The 25114-nt window shown below is 37.5% G+C and overlaps 1 protein-coding gene and 1 pseudogene across 6 annotated transcripts in view; both read right to left on the reverse strand.

Annotated features, from left to right (window-relative positions):
- Positions 1–25114, reverse strand: part of DLG2 (discs large MAGUK scaffold protein 2) — a gene marked incomplete at both ends in the record, with an annotated part of 1874976 nt that overhangs the window by 1512840 nt on the left and 337022 nt on the right. For 4 of the 5 annotated variants that reach the window (XM_080912640.1, XM_080912639.1, XM_080912636.1 and 1 more), the window contains one exon: positions 16680–16775. The exons of the other annotated variant lie outside the window; for it this stretch is intronic. In XM_080912640.1, the coding sequence (XP_080768766.1) occupies positions 16680–16775 (96 nt within the window). The remainder of the gene's footprint in view (positions 1–16679; positions 16776–25114) is intronic. 5 annotated transcript variants of the gene reach the window in all.
- On the reverse strand, positions 22134–22617 carry LOC308416967 (ubiquitin-ribosomal protein eS31 fusion protein-like; annotated as a pseudogene). The gene has a single exon. The product of its transcript is annotated as a ubiquitin-ribosomal protein eS31 fusion protein-like (transcript).

A 25114-nucleotide genomic window follows, 5' to 3' on the forward strand; every position in this document is an offset into this window, starting at 1 on the left:
AAACCTTTCAACCCAAAAAGTCAAGGACAGGATGATTTTCATGCAGAATTCTATCAGATCTTCATAGAAGACCTAATATCAATACTCTCCAAACTATTCCACAAAATAGAAACAAAAGGAACACTACCGAACTCATTCTTCAAAGCCAAATAATACTCTTTTTTAAACCACACAAAGACCCTACAAAAAAGAGAACTTTAGACCAATTTCTGTCATGAACACTGATGCAAAAATATTCAATAAAATTCTTGCAAACTGAATCCAAGAACACATAAAAATGATCATTAACCACAACCAAATAAGCATTACCCCAGAGATGCAAGGATGGTTCAATATACAGAAATCCATCAATGTCGTCCACTTTATAAACAAACTCAAAGAAAAAAAATCACACAATTATCTCTCTAGATCTGAGAATGAATTTGACAAAATTCAACACCCCTTCATGTTTAAAGTCATGCAAAGGTCAGGTATTCAAGGCACGTGTTTAAACATAGTAAAAGGGATATACAGTAAACTGGTAGCCACCATCAAAGTAAATGGTGAGAAACTTGAAGAAATCCCACTAAAATCAGGGACTAGACAAGGCTGTCCACTCTCTTCCTACCTATTCAATGTAGTACTTGAAACACCAGCCAGAGCAATAAGGCAACAAAAACATGTCAAAGGGTTACAAATTGGAAAGGAAGAAGTCAATATATTCCTATTTGCAGATGACATGATAGTATATGTAAGTGATACCAAAAATTATATCAGGGAACTTTTACAGCTGATAAACACCTTAAGCAAAGTTGCTCAATATAAAATTAACTCAAGCAAATCAGTAGCCTTCCTCTACTCAAAAGACAAACAGGCTGAAAAAGAAATTAGAGAATTGAGACCCTTCACAATAGCCACAAAGAATATAAAATACCTTGGCGTGATCCTAACCAAGCAAGTAAATGATCTGTATAACAAGAACTTCAAGTCTCTGAAGAAGGAAATTGAAGAAGACCTCAGAAGATGGAAAGAGCACCCATGCTCATGGATTGGAAGGATCAACATTCTAAAAATGACCATCTTGCCTAAGGCAATCTACAAATTCAATGCAATCTCCATCAAAATTCCAGCTTAATTCTTCATAGAGTTAGAAAAAACAATTTGCAAATTTATTTGGAATAATAAAAAACCCAGGATAGCAAAAAATATTCTCAACAATAAAAAAAAAAAATTCTTTCAGGGAAATCACCATTCCCCACCTGGAGCTTCATTATAGCCCAATTGTGATTTAAAAAAAAAAAAAAAAAAAACTGCCCAGTATTGGTACAAAGACAGTCAGTAGACCAATGGAATAGAATCAAAGACTTAGAAATGAACCCACACACCTTGATAACTTGATCTTTGACAAAGGAGCTAAAAACATTCAATGGAAAAAAGACAGCCTCTTCAATATATGGTGCTGGTTCAACTGGAAGTCAAGTTCAATATGCAGAAGAAGGCAAATTGATCCCTTCTTATCTCTTTGTACAAAGCTCAAGTCCAGGTGGATCTTCTGTAAGGCAAAGGAACTGTCATCAGGACAAATTGGCAACCAACAGATTGGGAAAAATTCTTTACCAATCCTATATCTGATAGAGATCTAGTATCCAATATATACAAAGAAATCAAGAAGTTATACTCTAGAGAATTAAATAATCCTATTTAAAAAATGGGGTACAGTGCTACACAGACACTTCACAACGGAGGAATATAGAATATCTGAGAAGCACCTAAAGAAATGCTCAACATCCCTAGTCATCAGATGCGAAGAACATTTTTGGTGCCACTGGAAAGTTGGCAGCAGCATTTTTTCTTCACCAGGACAATAAGAAACTGGTCAAGGCAGGAATCTAACTCTGGTCCTATGCTCAGGAAACTGTCCTGGAGGACCCAGCTATATCATTCCTGGGCATATACCCAAAAGTAGATCCAACATCTAACAAGGACACATGATCAACAATGTTCATAGCAGCCTTATTTATAATAGCCAGAAGCTGGAAAGAACCTAGATGTCCCTCTACAGAGGCATGGATAAAGAAATTGTGGTACATATACACAATGGAGTACTTCTCACCTATTAAAAACAACGAGTTCACGAAATTCCTAGGAATATAGATGGAACTTGAAGCTATCATCCTGAGTAATGTAACCCAGTCACACAAGAACACTCATGGTATGTACTCACTTATAATACCAAAGAAACCATCCAGAGAACTTATGAAGATCAAAAAGAAGGAAGACCACAATGTGGATGCCTCAGAAGGGAGAATATAACAGGGGAGGAAACAAAAGGTCCAATCGAGGAGCAAGGATTGAAGAAAAGATCTACAGAGACTGCCTCATCTGGAGAACCAACCCATATACATCCACCAAACCCAAGCACTATTGCTGACACCAAGAAGTGTTTACTGGCAGGAACCAGACATGATGTCTCCTCAGAGACTCCCCCAGAGTCAAATAGATAAAAATGAGGATGCTTGCAGCTAAACATCAGACTGAACACGGGGACCCCAATGAAAGAGCTAGAGAAAGGACTGAAAGAACTTAAATGTTTGCACCCTTATGGGAAGAACAACACCATCATCAGTCGAGGCACTGAGGTGGAGCGGGTGATTGGGAGGGGGAGCACCTTCATGAAGTTGATGGGGAGGAGGAAGGGGACTGGTTGGGGAGGCATAACATTTGAAATATAAATACAGAGATTATCCAATAAAATCGAAAAAAATAATCTGCATAGACTTACTCAACTTAACTAAATAATTGTTTAAAATAGATGGTTAATTTATACCATTAATTTTTTAGAGATGATTATCAATGTAATTATTTCTTGAAGTCACCAATTAGTCTTTATTGCTATATAGAATATTAACTGAATACTTTATGTGGAGTTTTTTTTGTTTGTTTGTTTTTTTGTTTTTTTATGTTTTTAATGTTTTATTTGTTACTGGGGTATTTAAAAGTTAATTCTAGTAAATAATATTCATTATTTCAGATACACATCTTTGTATTAGTACTGAACTTACATTTTAGCATAACTGAAATGTTAAAATCAGAGCCCTATCATCCTACAATTCACTCAAATAATGACTTTATTGTAGATCTAAAAGATTGCTTTAAATGTTTTGTAGTCCTTAAAAACTGTATTAAAGTTAATTGATTAATTTTATTAAAAAGAAAAAAAACAGCATAAAAAGTAAGTACAAAAATGAAATAAATATACTGTAAATGCTGCACAGGTAAATATATACAATGTAAATATATTAAAATGTAAATATATAAAAAGTTTTATATTTTGAAATGTAAATATATAAAGTATACAAGAAAAATGCAAAAAAGATTGAAAACCAGAAAAAAGAAAGTATGGGTGTACATCTTACCTATAGAAAGATTCAATAGATTATTTTTTTTACAACTTTATTTGAAAGAACAAAGATAAATGTACAGATTTTAGGCATTTTTTGCATAAAAGTATACAATACATTTTTGTCAGTACTTGGTTTTTTTTTTTAAAGGTTTGATACTGTGCATTAAGATCTTACTAGTTACAATGAGCATATAGTACATGTAAAACAAGATGTAACCTGGAAATAGTTAAACTTTTCTTGGTGTGTAAAGATTTTTTTTTTTTTTTTTTTTTTTTTTTTTTTTTTACAATGAGCAAACAGTATGTGTAATACAGGGTGTAACCCGGAATTTGTCAATGTGTTCTTGGTGGGTAAGGATTGAGCAAAACTTTTTTTTTGTTTTGTTTTGTTTTTTTCTTGGACTTCACACAGTCTGTGAGTTGTTTCTGGGGCAGTTGTGCAAGCCTCTGGGGTTAGCATCCCACTATCAGTGACTGCATATTATGTCTGTTCTTTTGTGATTGGGTTATCTCACTCAGGATGATATTCTCTAGATGCAGCTATTTTCTTAAGAATTTGGTTAAGTCATTGTTTCTGGTGGCTGAGTAGTATTCCATTGTGTAAATGGACCACAATTTTTGTATCCATTCATCTACTGAAGGACATCTGGGTTCTTTCCAGCTTCTGGCTATTATAAATAGAGCTGCTATGAACATTGTGGTGCATGTATCTTTGTTGTGTATTAAGGTGTCTCTGGGGTATATGCCCAGAAGTGGAATAGCTGGGTTTTCAGGTAATACTATGTCCAATTTTCTGAGGTATCGCCAGACTGATTTCCAGAGTGGTTGTATCAGTTTACAACCCCACCAACAGTGGAGAAGTGTTCATCTTTCTCCGAAACCTCACCAGCATCTGTTGTCATCTGTGTTTTGGATCTTGGCCAATCTGACTGGTGTGAGGTGGAGTCTCAGGGTTGTTTTGATTATGTGGAGTTTTTATCTTGCTAAGTTGTTGAAAGAGCTTATTAGCTCTAAGAGTGTTCTAAATTCATGGAATTAGAGACTATAATACTTAGAGAAGTAACCCAGTCACAAAGGAACACACATGGTATGTACCCACTGATAAGTGGATATTAGTCCAAAAGCTCAAACTACCCAAGATACAAATCACAGACCACAGAAGCTCAAGAAGAAGGAAGACCAAAGTTGGATGCTTCAGTCCTTATTAGAAGGGGAAACAAAATACTCAAGGGAGGAAATATGGAAACAAAGTATGGAGCAGAGACTGAAGGAAAGGCCACCCATGACTGCCTCAACTGGGGATTCATTCAATATACAGACAACAAACCTATAGACTATTGTGGATTCCACTTTCTACAAAAGTCTACTGAGAGGCTTTTGTAGCGCCTGACAAATATAGATGCAGATGCTTGCAGCCAACTATTGAACTGAACACAGGGTGCCCAATGAAGGAGTTAGCAAAAATTCTAAAGGAGCTGAAAGGATTTATAACTTTAGGAAGAACAACAGTATTAACCAACCAGACCTACAATTTTAGTTTCCTTTTATTTTTCTGCTCCTTTTATTTCTTCTTGCTTTGTTGTTCTAGTGATATTTCTAGCACTATGTTTAATAAGATTGGTGAGAGTGAACAGATTTGTCTATTTTTCATTTTAGTAGAAACTGTTTATTTTTCTCCACATCAGCTATTGGTTTGTCATATTCTCTGTTATGTTCTGGTATGTGACCTTCCATCCCTAGTTTCCTCAGGGCTTTTATCATAAAAACATGCTGAATTCTATGAAAGGACTTTTTGCATCCAATTAAATACTATGATTTATATCTGTATTAATTTTTCTTCTATATTTATTAGTTTTTAGATATTGAAGAATTCTTGAATTCATGATATGAAAACACATTGATAATAGAATATTATCATTTGAATGTGCTGTTGAATTTTCTTCAGAAAAGTTTTACAGTAAAGTTTTTCATCTACTTTCATCAAGGAAGTTAATCTAGTTTTCTAGATTCTTTTTTCCTTACTACAGTGCATCTCATCCAAGTTTACTACTCCAAATACTATTTTTACATGATAAGTTTGGAAGCATCTTATTTTTAAGGGAATGAGATCAGAGGGTGTATCCCACTGGTACTATATGTGTATATTAGATATTATCAATGGTACTTACTTTAGATGAGAAGATTATAAAATATAGAAATAGCCCAATAAATATGGTAGAAGAACACATTTAAATTCATAACACCTCTGAGTTTAAAAACATATTGAGAGTTGACGAACCAAATTTCAAAAAACAAACACTATTGGATATAAATATACAAATCAAATTCAACAAAAATAAAGGAGCATGCAATACCCCATTATTACTGATAAATAAATCAAACCAATTTATAAAGAAATTTCAGGAAAATGTGCCCTCTAAAACAAATAAATATATCAGATATCTAAAATATATTATGTATTCCATTTAATAGTGATAGGATATATTCCTTCTTTGTAGCCTGTGGGACTTCCCCAAAGCTCAAGCTTGATGCTTGAAGTAGAAACTTAAGGCTTCTTTAGAAAGTCAGCTGTATTTGTTGGGGCAAATGTGAAGGAATATTTCACTGAAGCAGACACAGGTGAAAGGATGTTCTACTAAAGGAAGCATGTGAAAAGACATGTGATGAAGGGTTCTTTGATAACAACACACATGTGTTGGTCCACCTTACATTTCGTAATTGAACTCCATTTCTCAGTACTCCATAGATAAAACGCACCAAAAATCTTCTGGCGGTGTGCTGGTGACTTCTTGCCACTCTGCAGATTTGGACCAATTGGCAGAGTGATGTCAGCTGAGACAGATTCACAAGGAGTTTTGTTAAGACTTATGTGAAGAGGCGAGACATGTTGTGAGGAGAGACCCATGGAGGTCATGTGATGTTTGGAGGGAGTATGAAAAAGTCTCAGTGGACAGTGATGAAGGCTTGCCTGAGCATGGCTTGATTGCACAGCTAGATACTTCTTGGTCTTATGTCTTTGTTTTGATCTTTGCTTTGCTGAGACAGCCATAGCTAAGTACTTTCCCTGTTGACCCTAGTTCCTCCTGACGACACACGGTGCTTCAGCTGAGGCCTGGCTGTTCCTGATAGTTTACGTCACCACTCTCCCTCTCTTGACTCCACACTACTGGACTGCTGGTGTTTCTGTAAAGTGATTTTGTGTAGATGAGCTGCTACACTACTGGACTGCTGGTGTTTCTGTAAAGTGATTTTGTGTAGATGAGCTGCTACACTACTGGACTGCTGGTGTTTCTGTAAAGTGATTTTGTGTAGATGAGCTGCAGCTGCTGACCTTTGATCTGTGCTGCTGATTTAATGACAGCACAGATGGAATTTGCTCCAAAGAATAATTTCTAAGCAGTTCGACTTTCTCCGTATCCTTTCTTTTATACTACCTCTGATGGATGGTGGGCCAGAAGAAAAGGTAAACCATTTAAGAACCATCATTAAAAGTAGGCATTGAAAAAAAAATTAAAGTTACAGATAGATTCTCATTGGGTCACTGCATAAGTTGTGGAGTATAAACAAGACTCTTTATACTCAAATAATGAAAATACAATATTGAATTAACAGTGAAACATAATAAATTTTGTTTTATAGAGAAATTTTATAGCTATAAATATCTATATATACAAAGAACTCAAGAAATTAGACTCCAGAGAATCAAAGAATGGTGTACAGATCTAAACAAAGAATGTTCAACTGAGAAATATCAAATGGCCTAGAAGCACCTAAAGAAATGCTCAACATCCCTAGTCATCAGGAAAATGCAAATCAAAACAATCCTGAGATTTCACCTCACACCAGTCAGAATGGCTAAGATCAAATACTCAGATGACAGCAGATGTTGGAAAAGATGTGGAGAAAGAGGAACACTCTTCCACTATTGGTGGGATTGCAACCTGGTACAACCACTCCAGAAATCAGTCTGGCAGTTCCTCAGAAAATTGGACATAGTACTACCTGAAGACCCAGCTATTCTACTCTCGGGAATATACCCAAAAGACACTCCAACATACAACAAGGACACATGCTCCACCATGTTCATAGCAGCCTTATTTATAATAACCAGAAGCTGAAAAAACTCAGATGTTCTTCACAGAGGAATGGATACAGGAATTGGGGTACATTAAACAATGGAGTATTTCTTAGCTAATAGAAACAATGACTTTATGAAATTCCTAGGCAAATGGATGGAACTAGAAGCTGTCATCCTAAGTGAAGTAACCCAGTCACAAAAGACCAGACAAGGTATGCACTCACTGCTAAGCAGATACTAACCCCAGAAATATCTAAATACCCAAGAAACAATTCATAGAACTTATGAATCTCAAAAAGAAGGAAGGCCAAAATGTAGATGCCTCAGTCCTTCTTAAAAGAGACAAAACACTAGAAATGTAAATACAGAGAGTATATAATAAAAAGAAAAAGAAGGGAGAACAAAACACTCATGGGAGTAAATACAAGGTCGAATAGAGGAGCATAGATTGAATAAAAGATCATTCAAAGGCTGACTCACCTTGGGATCCACCCCATATGCAGCCACCAAACCCAAGCACTGTTGCTGATGCCAAGAAGTACTTACTGGCAGAAACTAGATATAGTTGCCTCCTCAGGGGCTCTACCAGAGTCATATAGATATAGTTGATCATGCTTGAAGCTAACCATCAGACTGAACACAGAGACCCCAATGAAGGTGCTAGAGAGGACTGAAGGAGCTGAAATGGTTTGCAACCTCATGGGAAGAACAACACTATCCTCCAACCAAACCCTCCATATATCCCAGGGACTAAACCACCAACCATTGAGCACACATGGAGAGATCCATGCTCCAGTTGCATGTGTAGCAGAAAATAGCAGTGTCTAGTATCAATGTAAGAAGAGGCCTTTGGTCCAGTGATGGTGCGTTTTCTCAGTGTAAAGAAATGCCAAGGCACTGAGGTGGAGAGGGTAATGGGGAGATGGTCTACCTTCATAGAGACATGTGGAGGGGGAGGGGAAAGCAAGAGGGGAAAGGAATAACATTTAAAATGTAAATATAGAGAGTATCTCATAAAAAATTCTATGATTCTCAAATAAATAATAGTGTCTCATGATCTTAGAAAAATATAAACACTAGCAAAATGTGTAAGTGTATAAAAATGTCTTGCCTATTAAAATTAGACCAAGAAAATATAAGCAACTGTGGTGGTTTGAATATGCTTTGACCATGGGAAGTGGCATTACTAGAAGGTATGGCCGTGTTGGAGAATTTGTAACCTTGTTAAAGAAACAGTCTCACTTCAGGTGTGGGCCTTGAGGCTCCTCTGAGGAGAGAAGTCTTAGTCTGCTCTTGGCTTCCTTTGGATAAAGATGTGGAACTTTCAGCTCCCCCAATGTCATGCCTTTCATGGCATTCCATAATGCCCACCATGACGATAAGGGACTGAACCTCAGAAACTGTAAGTCAAACTCAATTAAATGTCTCTCATAACAGGTGCCTTGCTTAAGGTGTCTCTTCACAGATATAGAAACCCTAACTAAAACAACTACATAAACTTATGTATAATTAAAAATAACACTGTAACAGTAGTAAGTGTCCTCGAGAAAGTAACCCAAAGATCCAAATGTTTGCTGTTTAATTCCATAAGACCTATACAGAAGAAACACCACCAATATTTCTCAAAGTATTATTTGTTATCTCTGAAGTTTATTAGCCATTTTTGTCTGTGTTATCTAACAATAAGAAAAGTTATCAAATTTCTTATTAGTTTTAAATTCAAACCTGTCTATTTGTGTCTAATACTGTTTGTTTTATGAAATTGAGTTTACAAATATTAAATTAATTTTGAATCAAGAGGTATTGTGACTTCAAATATGTCCTTCTTTCCAGGATTGTTTTTATCTATGTAGTGTTTTCAAAGCACCACATTTAAAATAGTGATTATTGATAACATCCAATATGCACATGTAAAATTAATGGGATTCTGTGCTTTCATTCCCTAAAGCAGGTGAACAAAAACTTTCCCCACTGACCAACTGTACTTTTAGAAAAGAAGTTTCCCTTTAAATATAAGAGAGGACATTAAAATGAGTAGAGCTGGGGCTGGGGTAAAGTATTGCCCTTAATTGAAAGGCATAATTGCTTAACAGAGTGAAAATTTGTACTGTAGCCAGAAACAAAAATAGGAGAATGTGAATTATAACTTCCCCAATAGGCTCATGTGTTTGGATTTCATCCCCAGTAGTACTGTTAGTAAACATTATGTAACCTTTAGGAGGTGAAAACTTGTCATAGAAGATGTTGCAAGTGTTGAGCTTAGAGGCTTTATGTCCCATACCCTCTTCCTGTTCTCTTTCTCTGATTATGTGTATTCATAAAGATATAATCAGACAGCTGCCACCAAGACATGCCTTGGATTTGCTCTGGAAATGTAAGCCAAAATAAACATTTCTGTATGTTGTTTTGGTCATAGTAATCTATCACAGTAACATAAAAATAGCTAACATAAAAGCTGGTACCAAAGAGATAGCTGTTGCTGGGAATGTCAACATGGAAGAGGAGGATTCCAGAGGGGAATCCAGAAAAGTGAATAACATTTGAAATGTAAGTAAAGAAAATATCCTAGAAAAAAAAGAAACTAGATTTAAAAAAATATATTAGTAAGGGCTTATTTAGATTAGGGTGGTTAATATAACTAGTGGTTAACTAAATAAAATGCCCCCCTTTCTTTTTCTTTAGTTTATTTTAAAAAACAAAGATAAATGTACAAATTTTCAGCATTTTTGCATAAAAGTATACGAATACATTTTTAAGGTTGTAATAACATATTTGTGGGTATATATACTTATACATATGTAGCAATAATATGGGAAAAGAGGCTATTAAATTGAAGGGATAGGAGAGAGACTAAGAGGGGCTGTAGGGAGAAAAGGTAAGTGATACAGATCTATTTTAATTAAAATATAATCTTTTTTGTTGAACTTCACAAAGTTTGTGAGTTGTTTCTGGGGTGTTCAGAGCTTTCTGGGGTTAATATCCCATTATCAGTGACTGCATATTATGTCTGTTCTTTTGTGACTGGGTTATCTCACTCAGGATGATATTCTCTAGATGCAGCCATTTTCTTAAGAATTTCATAAAGTCATTGTTTCTGATAGCTGAGTAGTACTCCATTGTGTAAATGTACCACAATTTTTGTATCCATTCATCTTCTGAAGGACATCTGGGTTCTTTTCAGCTTCTGACTATTATAAATAGAGCTGCTATGAACATTGTGGTACATGTGTCTTTGTTGTATATTGGAGTGTCTATGGGGTATATGCCCAGAAGTGGAATAGCTGGGTCTTCAGGTAGTACTATGTCCATTTTTCTGAGGAACCACCAGACTGATTTCCAGAGTGGTTGTATCAGTTTACAACCCCACCAACAGTGGAGAAGTGCACCTCTTTCTTCGCATCCTCGCCAGCATCTGTTGTCATCTGAGTTTTGGATCTTGGCCAATCTGACTGGTGTGAGGTGGAATCACAGGGTTGTTTTGATTTGCATTTCCCTGATGGCTAAGGATGTTGAGCACTTCTTTAGATGTTTCTCATCCATTCGATATTCCTCAATTCAGAACTTTTTGTTTAAGCCTGTACCCCATTTTTAATAGGGTTGTTTAATTCTCTGGTGTCTAGCTTTTTGAGTTCTTTGTATACCTTGGATATTAGGCCTCTATCTGCTTTGGAGTTGGTAAAGATATTTTCCCATTCTGTTGGCTGCCATTTTGTTTTCATGACAATGTCCTTAGCCTTACAGAAACTTGGCAATCTCATTAAGTCCCATTTGTCAATCTTTGACCTTAGAGCTTGAGCCATTGGTGTTCTGTTCAGGAAATTTTCTCCTGTGCCTATGAGTTCTAATGTTTTCCCTACTTTCTCATCTAATAGTTTCAGTGTACCTGGTTTAATGTGGAGATCTTTGATCCACTTACACTTGAGCTTTGTACAAGGAGGTAAGAAAGGGTCTATTTTCATTCTTCTGCATGCTGAGTGCCAGATGGACCAACACCATTTGTTGAATAGGCTGTCCTTTTTCTATTGCATGTTTATAGCTCTTTTGTCAAAAATCAGTTGACCATATATATGAGGGCTCATTTCTGGATCTTCTATTCTATTCTATTGATCACGTACCTATTTCTGTACCAGTACCATGCAGTTTTCAGCACAATAGCCTTGTAATATAGCTTGAGGTCAGGGATAGTAATTCCTGCAGATGTTTTCTTCTTGTTGAGAATGGATTTAGCTATTCTAGGTCTTTTGTTATTCCAGATGAAATTGCACACTGCTCTATCCAACTCAATGAAGAACTGGGTTGAAATTTTGATGGGGATTGCATTGAATCTGTAGATTTCTTTTGGTAAGATGAAAAAAACCCCTTTCAAACAAGTCAAAGGAACTCTGAATTCCACTTCAGATCAGTCAGATTGGCTAAGATAAAAAACTCAGGTGACAGCATATGCTGGTGAGGATGTGGAGAAAGAGGAACACTCCTTCACTGTTGGTGGGATTGTAAACTGGTACAACCATTTTGAAAATCAGTCTGGCAGTTCCTCAGAAAATTGGACATAGTACTACCTGGGGACCCAGCTATACCACCCCTGGTCATATACTTAAAAGATGCTCCAACATATATCAAGCACAACGCTCCACCATGTTCACAAAAGCCTTTTTTATAATAGTCAGAAGAAAGAACCCAGATGTCCTACAACAGAGGGATTGATACAGAACATTTACACAATGGAGTTCTACTCAGCTATTATAAACAATGACCATGAAATTATTAGGTAAGTGGATGCAACTAGAAAATATCATCCCTTAGTGAGCATCCTGAGTCACAAAAGAACACACATGGTATGCACTCACTGATATGTGGATATGAGCCCCCAAACTCAGAATATCCAACATATAATTCACAATTCTTGAAACTCAATGAAAAGGAAGACCAAAATGTGGATGCTTCAGTCTTTCTTAGAAGAGGGAACAAAATACTTAAAGGAGAAAATACAGAGACTAAGTGTAGAGTCAAGACTGGAGAAAGGGCCACCTAAAACCTGCCCTACCTGGCGGTCCATCCAATAAAAGACACCAAATTCAGACAATTATGTGGATGCCACTCAGTGCTTGCTGACAGAACCCTGATAAAGCTGTCTCCTGAGAGGATATTGGAGAACCTGACAAATACAGATGTGGGTGGTCACAGCCAATCATTGGATGGAATATATGGTCCCCAATGGAGGAGTCATTGAAAGGACTGAAGGTATTTTCAACCTTATAAGAAGAACAACAATATCAACTAACCCAGGGACTAAACCACCAAACAAAGTGTATACATGGAATGACCCATGGCTACGCATGGCTATAGCTGTATATTTAGCAGAAGATGTCCTTGTTGGACTTCAATGGGAGGAAAGGCCCTTGATTCTGTGAAGGCTAGATGCCCCAATATAGGAAAATGTCAGGGCAGAGAGGCAGAAGGGAATGGGTGGGTCAGGGAGCACCATCATAGAAGCAGGGAGAGGGGGAATGGGCTAGATGAATTCCATAGGAGAAACCAAACCTGGAAAGGGGATAACATTTCAAATGTAAATTTAAAAAGTCTAATAAAAATACATAATTTTTGGGTTTTTTTTTTTTTTTTTTTTTTTTAGTTTACAGAGGATCACAGAAGACTTTAAATTTTTGAATGTTGAGATTGATTGTGGGCACTTTTGGGATTAGGAATATGTATTCTTCAGAAGGAGATAGCTATAGGTCTACAAGAGTCGAGGAAGCAGAATATATTGTTTGAATGAGAAATGCCCTTCTTACTTGAATATGTGATCCCTAATTAGTGGCATTTGGTAGAAGTGGTGGTTACTTCTGCAAGAAAGTAGAGCCTTGATGGAAGAAAAACCACTTATGGTGGGCACTGATGATGCATGATGCACAGCTTTTACTCCGCATCCCGGTCTCCCTCCTATTCATTCTGTTGTCTGTACATGATAAAGATGTGGTCAGTCAGCTTAGTGGTCCAGCCGCAGTGCTAACCTTCCCAGCCATTCTGGTCTCTGTCTCTCTCTCTTTCCCTCTCCCTCTCCTCATCCTTTCTGCAGCCTCTCTGGAACCATAAGCCAAACCCAACTTTCTTTTCTAAGTTACTGTTGGTCATGGTGTTGTATTTCAATAACACAAAATTAATACAGGCAAAAATGAAATTCTCTAAAAGAACCCACAATTCTTTACAGTGGTATAAATGAAGTATTTGAAAGGAGTCACAATTTATCTAATAAACTCTGTTGCTTTAGATTCGGAAATTTAGATGAATATATGCAGAGTGATTTTCCCCAAAACATGTGTATGAAAAAAAAAAAAAAAGACACAAATCTTTTAAATTCCACTGTATCTTGCTCTGACACCATGATTTCTTTCCGAGGTAATATGTTCCACACGATCAAATTTCGGTCTACCTGGTGACCTCTGTGCTATTGTTCAAACAGACCAAGTTCTCTGCCCCATTCGTTGAGATATTCATAAGGTGAACATTAGTACCATTTCCACTTCTCATTCCCAAGAATAACAAGAATCTATTTTTTAGTAGAAAAGAAAATAGAATTGATTTTGAGCAATGCAAAACAAAATCTCTGAAAATATAAATAACTAGCGTATTTAGCTACGTGATACTTAGAAAAGTACAGCTGTCCACACAAAATAGGTAATTTCTCATTTTACAAAAATAGAGATACAATATTGAATCACCTCAAGGTCACATAACTACTTACTAACAAAGAGAAGATGGAAATTCTACCAGACTTGCATGGCCAACCCTTTGATAGTTCAATACAACTTTGTCATCTACAATATTCAGCCTTCAGAACAAGGCAAGCAAGTGAGCAAACGAATATTCATGTTTTAAGTTGGTTTATGTTGTATGGTAGGCCACCTACATAGCCATTGTGCAAATACAATCCACAGGATCCAACTTGGACACAGTAAACATTAGACTGCAAGGCTTGGGGTCCTCTTTTTCTCAAACTGTCCTTTAGATATTTTGTATATTGCACCTAATCTTCAGTGACTATTCCTGCCTCTGCTCAAATATTTCATTTTGCTCCCCTCTCCCATTATTCGAATTTAAGACACTGTGATCAAACTTTATTTACTCGTGTGTCAATTGTCATTCTTAATATCCCTGTCGCTGACCTTTACCTTCTTCAGTTCACTTCATCCCCAAGACCTGCCCATTGTTATTTTCAGCATTTCCCTTTTCCCCGGGATTCTATTTACATGCTCATATTTTCTCAAAAGAACACCGGAATATAAACTCTCTAAACTTTATCTTCTACTTAGCATATTTATTTAAACATAGAGCATACACCTTCAAAATGTTCCCAATTGTTTAAAATTGATCAAAGAACACTGAGAAATAAAAGTTAAAATAAAGAAAAGAAAGACACTAAAATGTAAAATGTTTCTCCATCAATGATCACAATGATGGTATTGCTTTTATTATCGAAATTTTAATAGAAACAGCATATCAAGAATTGTCAAACATGCGATTCATTTCAATGGAGTCATAAACCCACTATTTGCTAAGCAGTATTAAATATGTTTACATTCTGGATCGTATTGAAATCTCATAATTCTCCGATAAGGAAGAGGAACTGGTGGACTAGAGTCTCTCTGGTAACAGCACAAAGGCTTCTCAATTATGTGTCCAGAGTATATTTAACTCCTCTGCTGACAAACTGGAACATTTGTTTCCCACTTAAGCCGGATGATTTCATCTTCAGGAACAAAAAATACAAATATATTTGTGGACAGACAGGAAGTCCAAAAGTTATTTTCTTTTCTTTTTTTAATTTTTAAAATGTTTGTTTTGGAATTTCAAATATGTGTATAAAATTGACATCATTTTCCCTTCTCTCATGTTGTCTTTAATTCCTCTTAAATTCTTAAATTCCAAACTCTTTCTTCCCTGGTTATTGTGATACACACATGTATATAATACACACACACACACACACACACACACACACACAAACATACACTGTACTGTCGAATTTTTGTGTCTCAGTTTGACACAAACTAGTGCCAGAGAGAAAGGAGCCTACTTTGAGGAAATGCCTCCACTGAGGTCCAGCTGTAAGGCATTTTTCAATTAGTGATCAATGGGGGAGGGCCCAGCTCATGGTGGGTGGTGCTATCCCTGGGCTGCTGGTCCTGGTTCTAGAACAAGTTCCTGACCTGCACTTTTTCAATGATAGAAGAGTTTACCAAACAAACCCTTAGCTCCTCAACTTGCTTTTTTGTCAAGGAGGTTCATAGCAACAGAAACCCTAACTAAGGCGCTGAGTCCATTTCTGTATTGCTTGTATCTTGTGCTTAGGACTGACTACTTGGGATTGGACACCCCGATTAATCCCTGGAGGAAACCTATCTCGGGAGCCACTGATTGCCTTTAGCTGCTCATTAGGGTATGGCCTTGTGAAATTTATCCTGTATACATTGTAGTGTTTGTCAGTGTAGCCATTGTGTGGATCTTCGTCTTAGAGGAGAAGTTATTATTACATTTTCCTAAAACAAATTAATCCCTAACTGCACTTTAAATACATTATCTCATACACAAAAATAAGTGCAACCTTCATTTTTCATGGAAGAAATGTCCTTAAAACTTGAAAAAAAGATATAATCTATTACAGGGCCTGTGACTTGCCAAAGTGAAAAGGATAAATGACCATGGGGTAATAAATCCCAACCAGTTCTTTCTCAATGCATGGCAGAGGAGGGAGAAAGCACGGTAAGATTGAGAAAACCATGGTCCCTGCTGTTAGAAAGTATGGAGACCAAGGTTTATTCTCCAGAGATGCATGAGTTCGGTATGGTCAGCCCCCACTCCACTGTGCCTTCCAAACTATAAAAGCAGTGCCACGTCCAAGTCAGACAACTTCCTTTCCTGGACACACATGTTGTTTAACATGGCCTCAAATGGTCTATATATAAAATGATTTCTTTTAAAAGAGAAGTAAACTGTCTTAGGAATGTGCGTGTCATTATCAACAACTTAAATTCACAGCTCCAAAACATAGATTCCCAATGGAATCCATAACTACTCAAAATGGCACACATTCAGTGTCAGCTCAGCCACGATGCAGGCCAGACCAAGTTAGAAATGATGAGCATTTCTTCTATTTGAATTCTGCTAGAGAACGGGACACACCATACGCAAAAGTACAGTAACAAAGTTTACAACACTTACACACGTCTTTTCTTCAGTTTCATTCTCAGAACACTGGTTTTCTTCATTTTCCACAAGGTATGGAGCATTTTCCTTTGATCCACTGTGACCTGTAAGCTAGAGAGAGAGAGAGAGAGAGAGAGAGAGAGAGAGAGAGAGAGAGAGAGAGAGAGAGAGAGAGAGAGAGAGAGAGAGAGAGAAGGAAAGAGGGAGGAGTGGGGGTGGGGGCAGGAGAGAGGTGGGGGAAGGGGAGGGGAGAGGGAGAGAGACACAGAGACAGAGAGAGAAAGAGACAGAGAGGAAAAAGTTTAAAATATTAATACATATTATTCTGTAAAGCAAATTAAATGTTTTACAAATCTTTATAATGTGCCTTAAAATACCCAAGACCTGAATAAATGTTATTAGCTGTTGCTTATGTCAATTTTAGAATATGGATGTCCTACTTAACCCATTTTATATTGGTCCTAAGCAGAAAACACAAAATGGGACACATTTAAGTGTTTAAATTTTAAAGCACTCCCACCAGAGAATGTTGAAATTGAATTGTTCGAAAGTAAACGGATATCCTGGTAAAAGCCAAGCATGGTTAATAAGGAGATTAAGATGTAAAAGTTGATTTTATCTTACATCTGTTTTCAAGAGGCTTCAGCCTAAGAAGAGGTCATGAGTCTGAAGAGGGAAGGATGAAAGACAGGAGAGAGAGGGATGGAAACGATATAAATGTACTCAAGCGTGAAATGCAAAAATATATTATAAATGGAACATTAGGCCAATGAAATAAAGACACTAAGGGTTTTCTTTGTGTCTAAATTATAGAGTACCCTCCCCAGCTTGTGGATATTCATATGAGTTCTATAATCAGATCAGAAGCCCCATTTTTTATTGGATATTCTCTGTATTTAAATTTCAGATATTATTATCTCTCCCCCAATTGCCTCCATGAAGGTGCTCCCTCTCCCAAATAACCTCTCCCACCTCAGCACCTTGGCTTCCCCTACACTGGAAAACAAGCCTTCACTGGACCAAAGGCCTCTCCTCTCATTGACGTCAGACAATGCCGTCCTCTGCTGCATATGCACCTGGCACCATGGGTCCCTCCATGTCAACTCATTGGTTGGTGTTTTAGTCCCTGGGAGCTGTGATGGGTTTGGTCAGTTATAATAATTTATTTCTTCCCATGAGGCTGCAGACCCTTTCAGATCCTTCAGTCCTTTCTCTACCTCCTTCAATTGGGGTCCTCCTGTTCAGTCTGATGGTTAGCTGCAAGCATCCTCCTCTGTATCAGTATGGCTTTGACAGAGCAGCTAACCAATGCCAACCAAAATGTTATATGAATTTTGTTGCAATATTGTTTCTTTTTTCTTCTTTTTATTGGATAATTTCCTTATTTACCTTTCAAATTCTATCCCCTTTTCTGGTTTCCCCTCTGGAAACCCCATATTCCATCTCCCTTCCCCCTGACTCTATGAGGGTGCTCACCACCCATTCACATACTCCCTCCCACATCCCCTCCCTGGCATTCCCCTATACTGGGGCATCCAGACCTCAGAGGACCAAGAGCCTTTCTTCCCATTAATTCCCAACAAGGCCATCTCTGATACAATTGCAGCTGCAGTCATGGGTCCCTCCATGTGCACTCTTTGGTTGGTGGTTTAGTCCCTGGGAGCTCCGGGGGTCTGGTTGGTTTATATTGTTGTTCTTCCTATAAAGTTGCAAAACCCCTCAGCACCTTCAGTCCTTTCTTTAACTCGTCCATTGGAGACACTGTTCTCAGTCCAATGGTTTTGCAAGCATCTACCACTGTATTTGTCAGGCTCTAGAGAGCTTCTCAGGAAACAGCTATATCAGGTTCCTATCAGCAAGTACTCCTTGGCATCTGCAATATTGTCTGGATTTGGTGTCTTGTATATGGGCTGGATCCCCAGGTGGGGCAGTCTCTGGATGGCCTTTCCTTCAGTCTCTGCTTCAAACTTTGTCTCTAATATCTCCTCCTTATTTTATTACCTCTTCTAAAAAATGACTGAAGCATCCACACTTTGGCCTTTCTTCTTCTTGAGCTTCACATGATCTGTAAATTGTATCTTGGGTGTTCCCTGCTTAGGGGCTAATATCCACTTATCAGTGAGTTCATACTTTGTCTGTTCCTTTGTAACTGGGCTACTTCACTCAAGATAATAGTCTCTAGTTCCATCCATTTGCCTAAGAATTTCATTAAGTCATTGTTTTTAATAGCTGAGTAGTACTCCATTGTGTAAATGTACCAATTTTTCTGGATCTATTCTTATATTGAAGGACATCTGCGCTCTTTCCAGCTTCTGGTTATTATAAATAAGGCTGCTATGAACACGGTGGAGTATATGTCCTTGTTAGATATTGGAGCATCTTTTGGGTATATGCCCAGGAGTGGAATAACTATGTCCAATTTTCTGAAGAACCACCAGATTGATTTCCACAGTGGCTGTACCAGCTTACAATTCCACCAACAGTGGAAGAGTGTTCCTCTTTCTCTGCATCCTTGCCAGCATCTGCTGTCACTGGAGTTTGTGACCTTAGCCATTCTGATTGGTGTGAGGTGAAATCTTAGGGTGGTTTTGATTTGCATTTTCCTGATGACTAAGGATTTTGAACATTTCTTTAGGTGCTTCTTAGCCATTCAATATTCCTCACTTGATAATTATTTGTTTAGCTCTGTCCCCCATTTATTAGTAGGGTTATTTGATTCTCTGGAATAAAACAGCATGTGAACAAACATGGGGAAGAAAGCCAAAAGTAATGCAATACTGGGCTCCAGCTTGCACAGGCTGGCTATTCTGTGAACTTGCCCTAACCAGTGAACAGTGCCCTCCCTTTACTGAACACTGAGCTAAGGAAACTCATCAGGACCTGTCCATCCTCCATGTTTGCATGTCCTGTAAGGTCCACAGTCTTTATTCTTGTCTCCTTCCTCTGTCCCATCTACTTCTGTGAGTCCCTTTGTTCAGAAGCAGCTCTCTGCTACTTTCAGCCCACTACTTCTGGCTATCCTCTTACATACTTATTTACTTAATTATTTGATTATATGATATTAATTCCAACATCCTTTATATTATAAAATATATCTGGATACATATTTGCCAACTTTAAACTCGTTTGTCATATAAATAAACTTCTATTTAAAAGGAAGTGTTTTTAAGCATTTTGCTTTTATTTTTAATTATATATGTATACATGGTGGTGGGGGTGGGTTATTGCATGAATTTCTGTGTGTGCAGTGCCCACAGAAGTCAGAAGAGGCATCAGATTCTCAGAAGCTAGAGTAACAGATGGTTATGAGCTTCCTGAAGTGAGTAATGAGAACAGAACTCAGCTCCCAGGCAAGTTCATGCTCTTAACTACTGAGCCATCTCTCCTATGAGAAATCTCCATGCCCCTTCCCCTTAAATCTTGAGCTCTTTAGAAAATAAATACTTCCCTGATTTAACTGTTTTGTAGATTTATTCATTCATTCATTCATTCATTCATTCATTCATTCATGTATTTATTTTATTCGCCCTGGAATCTTTTTCTTAGGAAATGAATATTAGCAACATTAAACATCAGGCACACAATTTTTGTCCTTGAAAAAAGGTAACGCCATCTAATCTTCAAAAATAAGTTTCACAAAGCGCAGAGAAGCCAGACCACTAGTCTGTGATGCACAACAGTCCGATCTGTTAATACTAGTTGGGCTTTAAATTTGTGATATTAGCTTAACGTCTCTCTGTACCTTCCTCTTTAGACATAGGAAACACTGTTACTGCAAAACTGTAAGTCTGATGCCTTTTGGATGAGGTTTAGAATATGCTACTCCTGAAGACGGCACCTTGACATTTAAGAAAAGAGCAAGACATTGGGTCTTTTTCATTTCGTATTTCTTCTCTGGTTCACATTCATTCCAGAGGCACCTCTGCTCTGAATTTTTTTTTCTTTCATTTTCCAAGAGACGCCAAGGAGAGCCACACAAGCAGGCCGGCTATATTCCCATGGGTCTGAGTCCATCACACCAGGCCTCTGGGCACTCGCATTTGAGCCTGGCTATCCACTCAGTCTTCATTAAAGGTCACCTGAGATGCATGTTTCCTGTCTCTTTGCATCTCCATCATCTCATGCCACAAAATGCATGGATAATTTGCTATGTTTTCCCACTTACCTATAAACAATTTTTTTGGTCTTTTTGAGGCAGGTGTCATAGACTCAATAGGTAGTTAAGAATAGATCTGAATTTTTAATCATCCCGACTCCACCTCCTAATGCTGGAATATAGTCCATGTGCTATGTGGTTCTAGGGATTGAACCCAGACTATTGAGCATTTTAGGCAAACACCCTGAGTGTCATCCTCAGCTGTCTTAGTTAGGGTTTCTAACTGCTGTGGCCAAACATGACAACAAAAGCAAGCTGGGGAGGAAAGAATTTATTTGGAATACACTAGCGTATTGTTGTTCCTTGTCAAAGTAAGTCAGGACAGGATCTCAAAAGGCAGGAACTTGAAGGCTGGCACTGATTCTGATCCACGGAGGAGTGCTGCTCATCGGCTTGCTCCTAGGAGCTTGTTCAGCCTGCTTCTTCTAGAACCCATGACCACCAGGTCAAGGGCACCACTCACCACATAAGCTTGGCCCTCTCCCATCAACCACTAATGCAGAAAATGCCCTACAGGCTTGTCTACAGACTAAACTGATGGGGGCATTTTCACAATTGAGGTTTCTTCCTCTCAGATGACTTTAGGCTGTCACCTCCTTGTCATCAACTTGACATAAAACAACCCAATATTCCAGCCAAATATGTCCTTTATTATAGGGATCATCAGTATCTAGTGTAACTAGTGGTGAATGAGGAATATACATGACATTTTTCCCCTACATTTTGTTTCAACAAGATGATCCTGCTTAACAGATTCCATTGAGCTTATAAACAACTTACTGGTTCAAACTAAGTGCTTTTATTTCACCAAAATGAAACAAAAAGCAAAACAAACAAACAAAACAAAACAACAACAGCAACAACAACAACGCCACTCTTTTACCCTCATAGTAACCCACAGTCTCCCTTTGAAGATGGCGGATATCTTCAAAATTATGTGCAATCTGAGTTCAGTAGCAGTTATCAAGAAAGGCTGTCATCTTATTTTTAGATTAAATAAGAGATGATTAAATTATATTGCATGAAAGCTATCAAACAGTATTTATTGGAAACACACACACACACACACACACACACACAAATAGAGTAAGAAGGATAATAAATATATACAAAAGTCATTTGTATGAAACCAAGTTAAAAAAGCCATGATCATCTGAAGGTCTAAACGGGTCTGTTCTATAACCATGTATTAAATACAAATTTATGCCAGGCCTTAAGGTACTTTATTCCTTAAGTGAAATGAACAAACTTTGTAAATGGAACATACCAAGTCATTTTTTTTCATTTCCTTCTTTTTATTAACTCATACATACCTACCTGTCTTCTAGTTTATTGAAGCAGTAAGTCAGACAACTCTTGCCATGGTAATGCCTGTCAAAGTAGCAACCCATGAAAACTCCAGCACCACATTCTTCAGAAGGACACTCTAGACAAAGTTGGCTGCTCCGCCATTTTCATCCATCATATAGTATTTCAGCACAGACAACCTAACCTTCTTCCTCTTAAGCTTGTTCTTCTTGGAAGTGGTGTGAGACTTCTTCTTTTTCTTAGCACCACCATGAAGTCTCAACACAAGATGAAGGTGGACTCCTTTTGAATGTAGTAGTCAGACAAAGTCCATGTTGTAGTGAGAAAACAGCCATCTTCCAGCTGCTTACCAGCAAATATCAACCTCTGCTGATTAGGGGGAATTTCTTCCTTATCCTGAATCTTGGCCTTTCCGTTTTCTTTAGTGTCTGAGGGTTCAAAATCGAGCATGCTGGTCTTCCCCATAAGGGAGATCACAAAAATCTGCATTGTGGTAGCGGCTCCACACACAATGGCAGATCAGAAAGACCAAGTCAGTTTTTAAGTATCCAAACACTGTCAGGATAGTTAGACAAACACATTACACTCATCCAGAATTGCTGAATGAAGAGTCAGGAATTATTTTTAAGATATGAAATAGGATAGTCAGAAAATATGGCTTGCTTATACAGCTACTTTACACCAAGCCTTACAATTTCTGTTCTGGTTCCAGACTTACATGGTAGAAAGAGAAAAGCAACTCCACAAGTGATCCTCTGACCTCCACATACATGCTGTGATATACATGTGCACACACATCTACTAAATGTATAAAAATCTTAATAAAATAAAAAATGAAAGCTGAAATCAGAAAAAGGGGGTCTTGGACACTAGAATTTGAATCTCCCAGAAAATAAAACACCATGAACCAAAAGATGACTTTATGTAAGAAATGAAGTAGACACGAAAGAGTGAACATAGAAAATATATTTAAAGGTAAATATTCCAAATGTACATGTACCTGGTTGGTTGAATGGCTGATTGATTGATTGATTGATTGATTGATTGATAAGTGGCATTATACTGTACTGGGAAATCATCTGCTTAAGGACACTAGATAGGAGCTGTGGTTGTCATTGCATCCAGGTACCTCACTTCAGAGCCCATAGTTTAGTGTCCATTGCACTTGTCTATGACACAATACAGCCATATGGTAAAGCACTAAGTGTCTACTAAACTAGTTATGACATAGAAAATGATGTATGGGCATAAAACACCAGCAAGTGTTTAGAGGTGAAAGTATGTTATTTAAGTTATACACTAATCATATAAAATATCTGATAAAAAAACACACACACAAATGCAATCATCTGTGGGTGTTCACAGCATTACTTCTATGACATGCTCATGAATACCAAAATCCATGAATGTAAAAAACTATATCGTATACATAAAACACCCAGTATTCTCAAGCAACATAAAATTCTTTTCATTTACTTTAAAAATCATCTATACAGTACTTAGCATGCTTTATAAAACATAAATGTTTAAAGGATGTTTACAATATTGTCTACATAATAAAGCCATGAAACAAACTTTTCATGTGTTCAGTAAACAGGTGACTTCTATACACACATTTGTGATATTGCTTATGTGTGTGGTACATGTACTTTTTAGTGTGGGTATGAGTGTGTGTGCAAAAGGTGCCTGTGCATATGTATGAACTTGTGTGTGGTGGTCCAAGGTTCATGTACTATTTGATAGAGAGTCTATCACAGGACTTGTAGTACATCGGTTCATAGGCTGGCTAGCCAATGAGCTTCAGGGATGCCCTGTCTATCTCTTTGAAGCAGGAGTTACAAACATGTGGATCTATGCCCAGAATTTTACATGGGTTTTAGAAACCCAAATTCAAATCCACATACTAGCACGATGATCATCATTACCAACTGGGCCATTTTTATAGCTCCTAAACCTGTTATTTTCAGAAAACATATTCAGTCTATGGCTGGTTTGTTGGATTCCTGGGTATAGAATTCATGGATATAGATGGGCTGTACTAAAGCAGTTTATCAAGATAAGATTGTGATTATGCTTTAGTATTTTGATACTGATGATTTTTTCTTTAGGTCAAATGTTTCCATATTTTCTATGGTAAACAACATTGGATGTTATTTTTATTAATCAGTTTATAGTATAATAGAGTATTTACTTGTTGAGAATTTCATACAATGATCAAATTCATCACCTTCCCCCAAATACTCCCAGAACAGCCACCACCTTCTCCACTCTCCAAGACCAGTTTGTCACTTCAAGGCACGGGGTCTGCCCTGAGGGGTAAACATTTTAAGTAGTTCTTCTACAGGGATGTTACAAAGCACACACACATTTAATGTTAAAGAAGATAACCAGACCTGCAGTCTCTCATTACGGCAGCCGCATGGGGTGTAGAACTGAGTGCACTTCACTAGCTTCCTGTCAGAAACATGACTCCCGAGGAAACACTAACTGCCGACTTTTTAAGAATTCAGCAAAATCCCAGATCCTTACAAGCTGGCCTCTTGTGTTACTTTCAGGATCTGATTTTTAAAAATCCAATCTAAACTGTAGCTTTGAAAGAAGTCTAGAAGTAAAGATCACTGCGGTAGAAACATGAAGTCATTGGCACATGATGGAGCACAGAGCCAGGAGCCTTGGTACAGCCATGCCCCTGGGACTTCCACCTACAGAAGCTCCCGTGTGTGACATGGGAGGCAATGGGAGAGCAAGAGGTCTTGTTTGAGCTTCCTAGAGCTTCCCCGCAGAACCTAGAGCACAATTCATCTTCTTTGCTGCAGAAACTAAATCTTATTAAGGTCAAATTACTCACCCCAAAAGGCAGGAGCAGTTCTAATTTTGTTTAATTTAATTCTAAAATGAATCCTCTTTCTGAAGTGTAATCAAACAGATAATTCTTCAATTATTCAAGGAAACATTATTTGATAGTGAATCTGTGAAATGTGATGTG

The sequence above is a fragment of the Micromys minutus genome (genome assembly GCF_963924665.1).
Source record: "Micromys minutus genome assembly, chromosome: 2".
Lineage (NCBI taxonomy): Eukaryota > Metazoa > Chordata > Mammalia > Rodentia > Muridae > Micromys > Micromys minutus.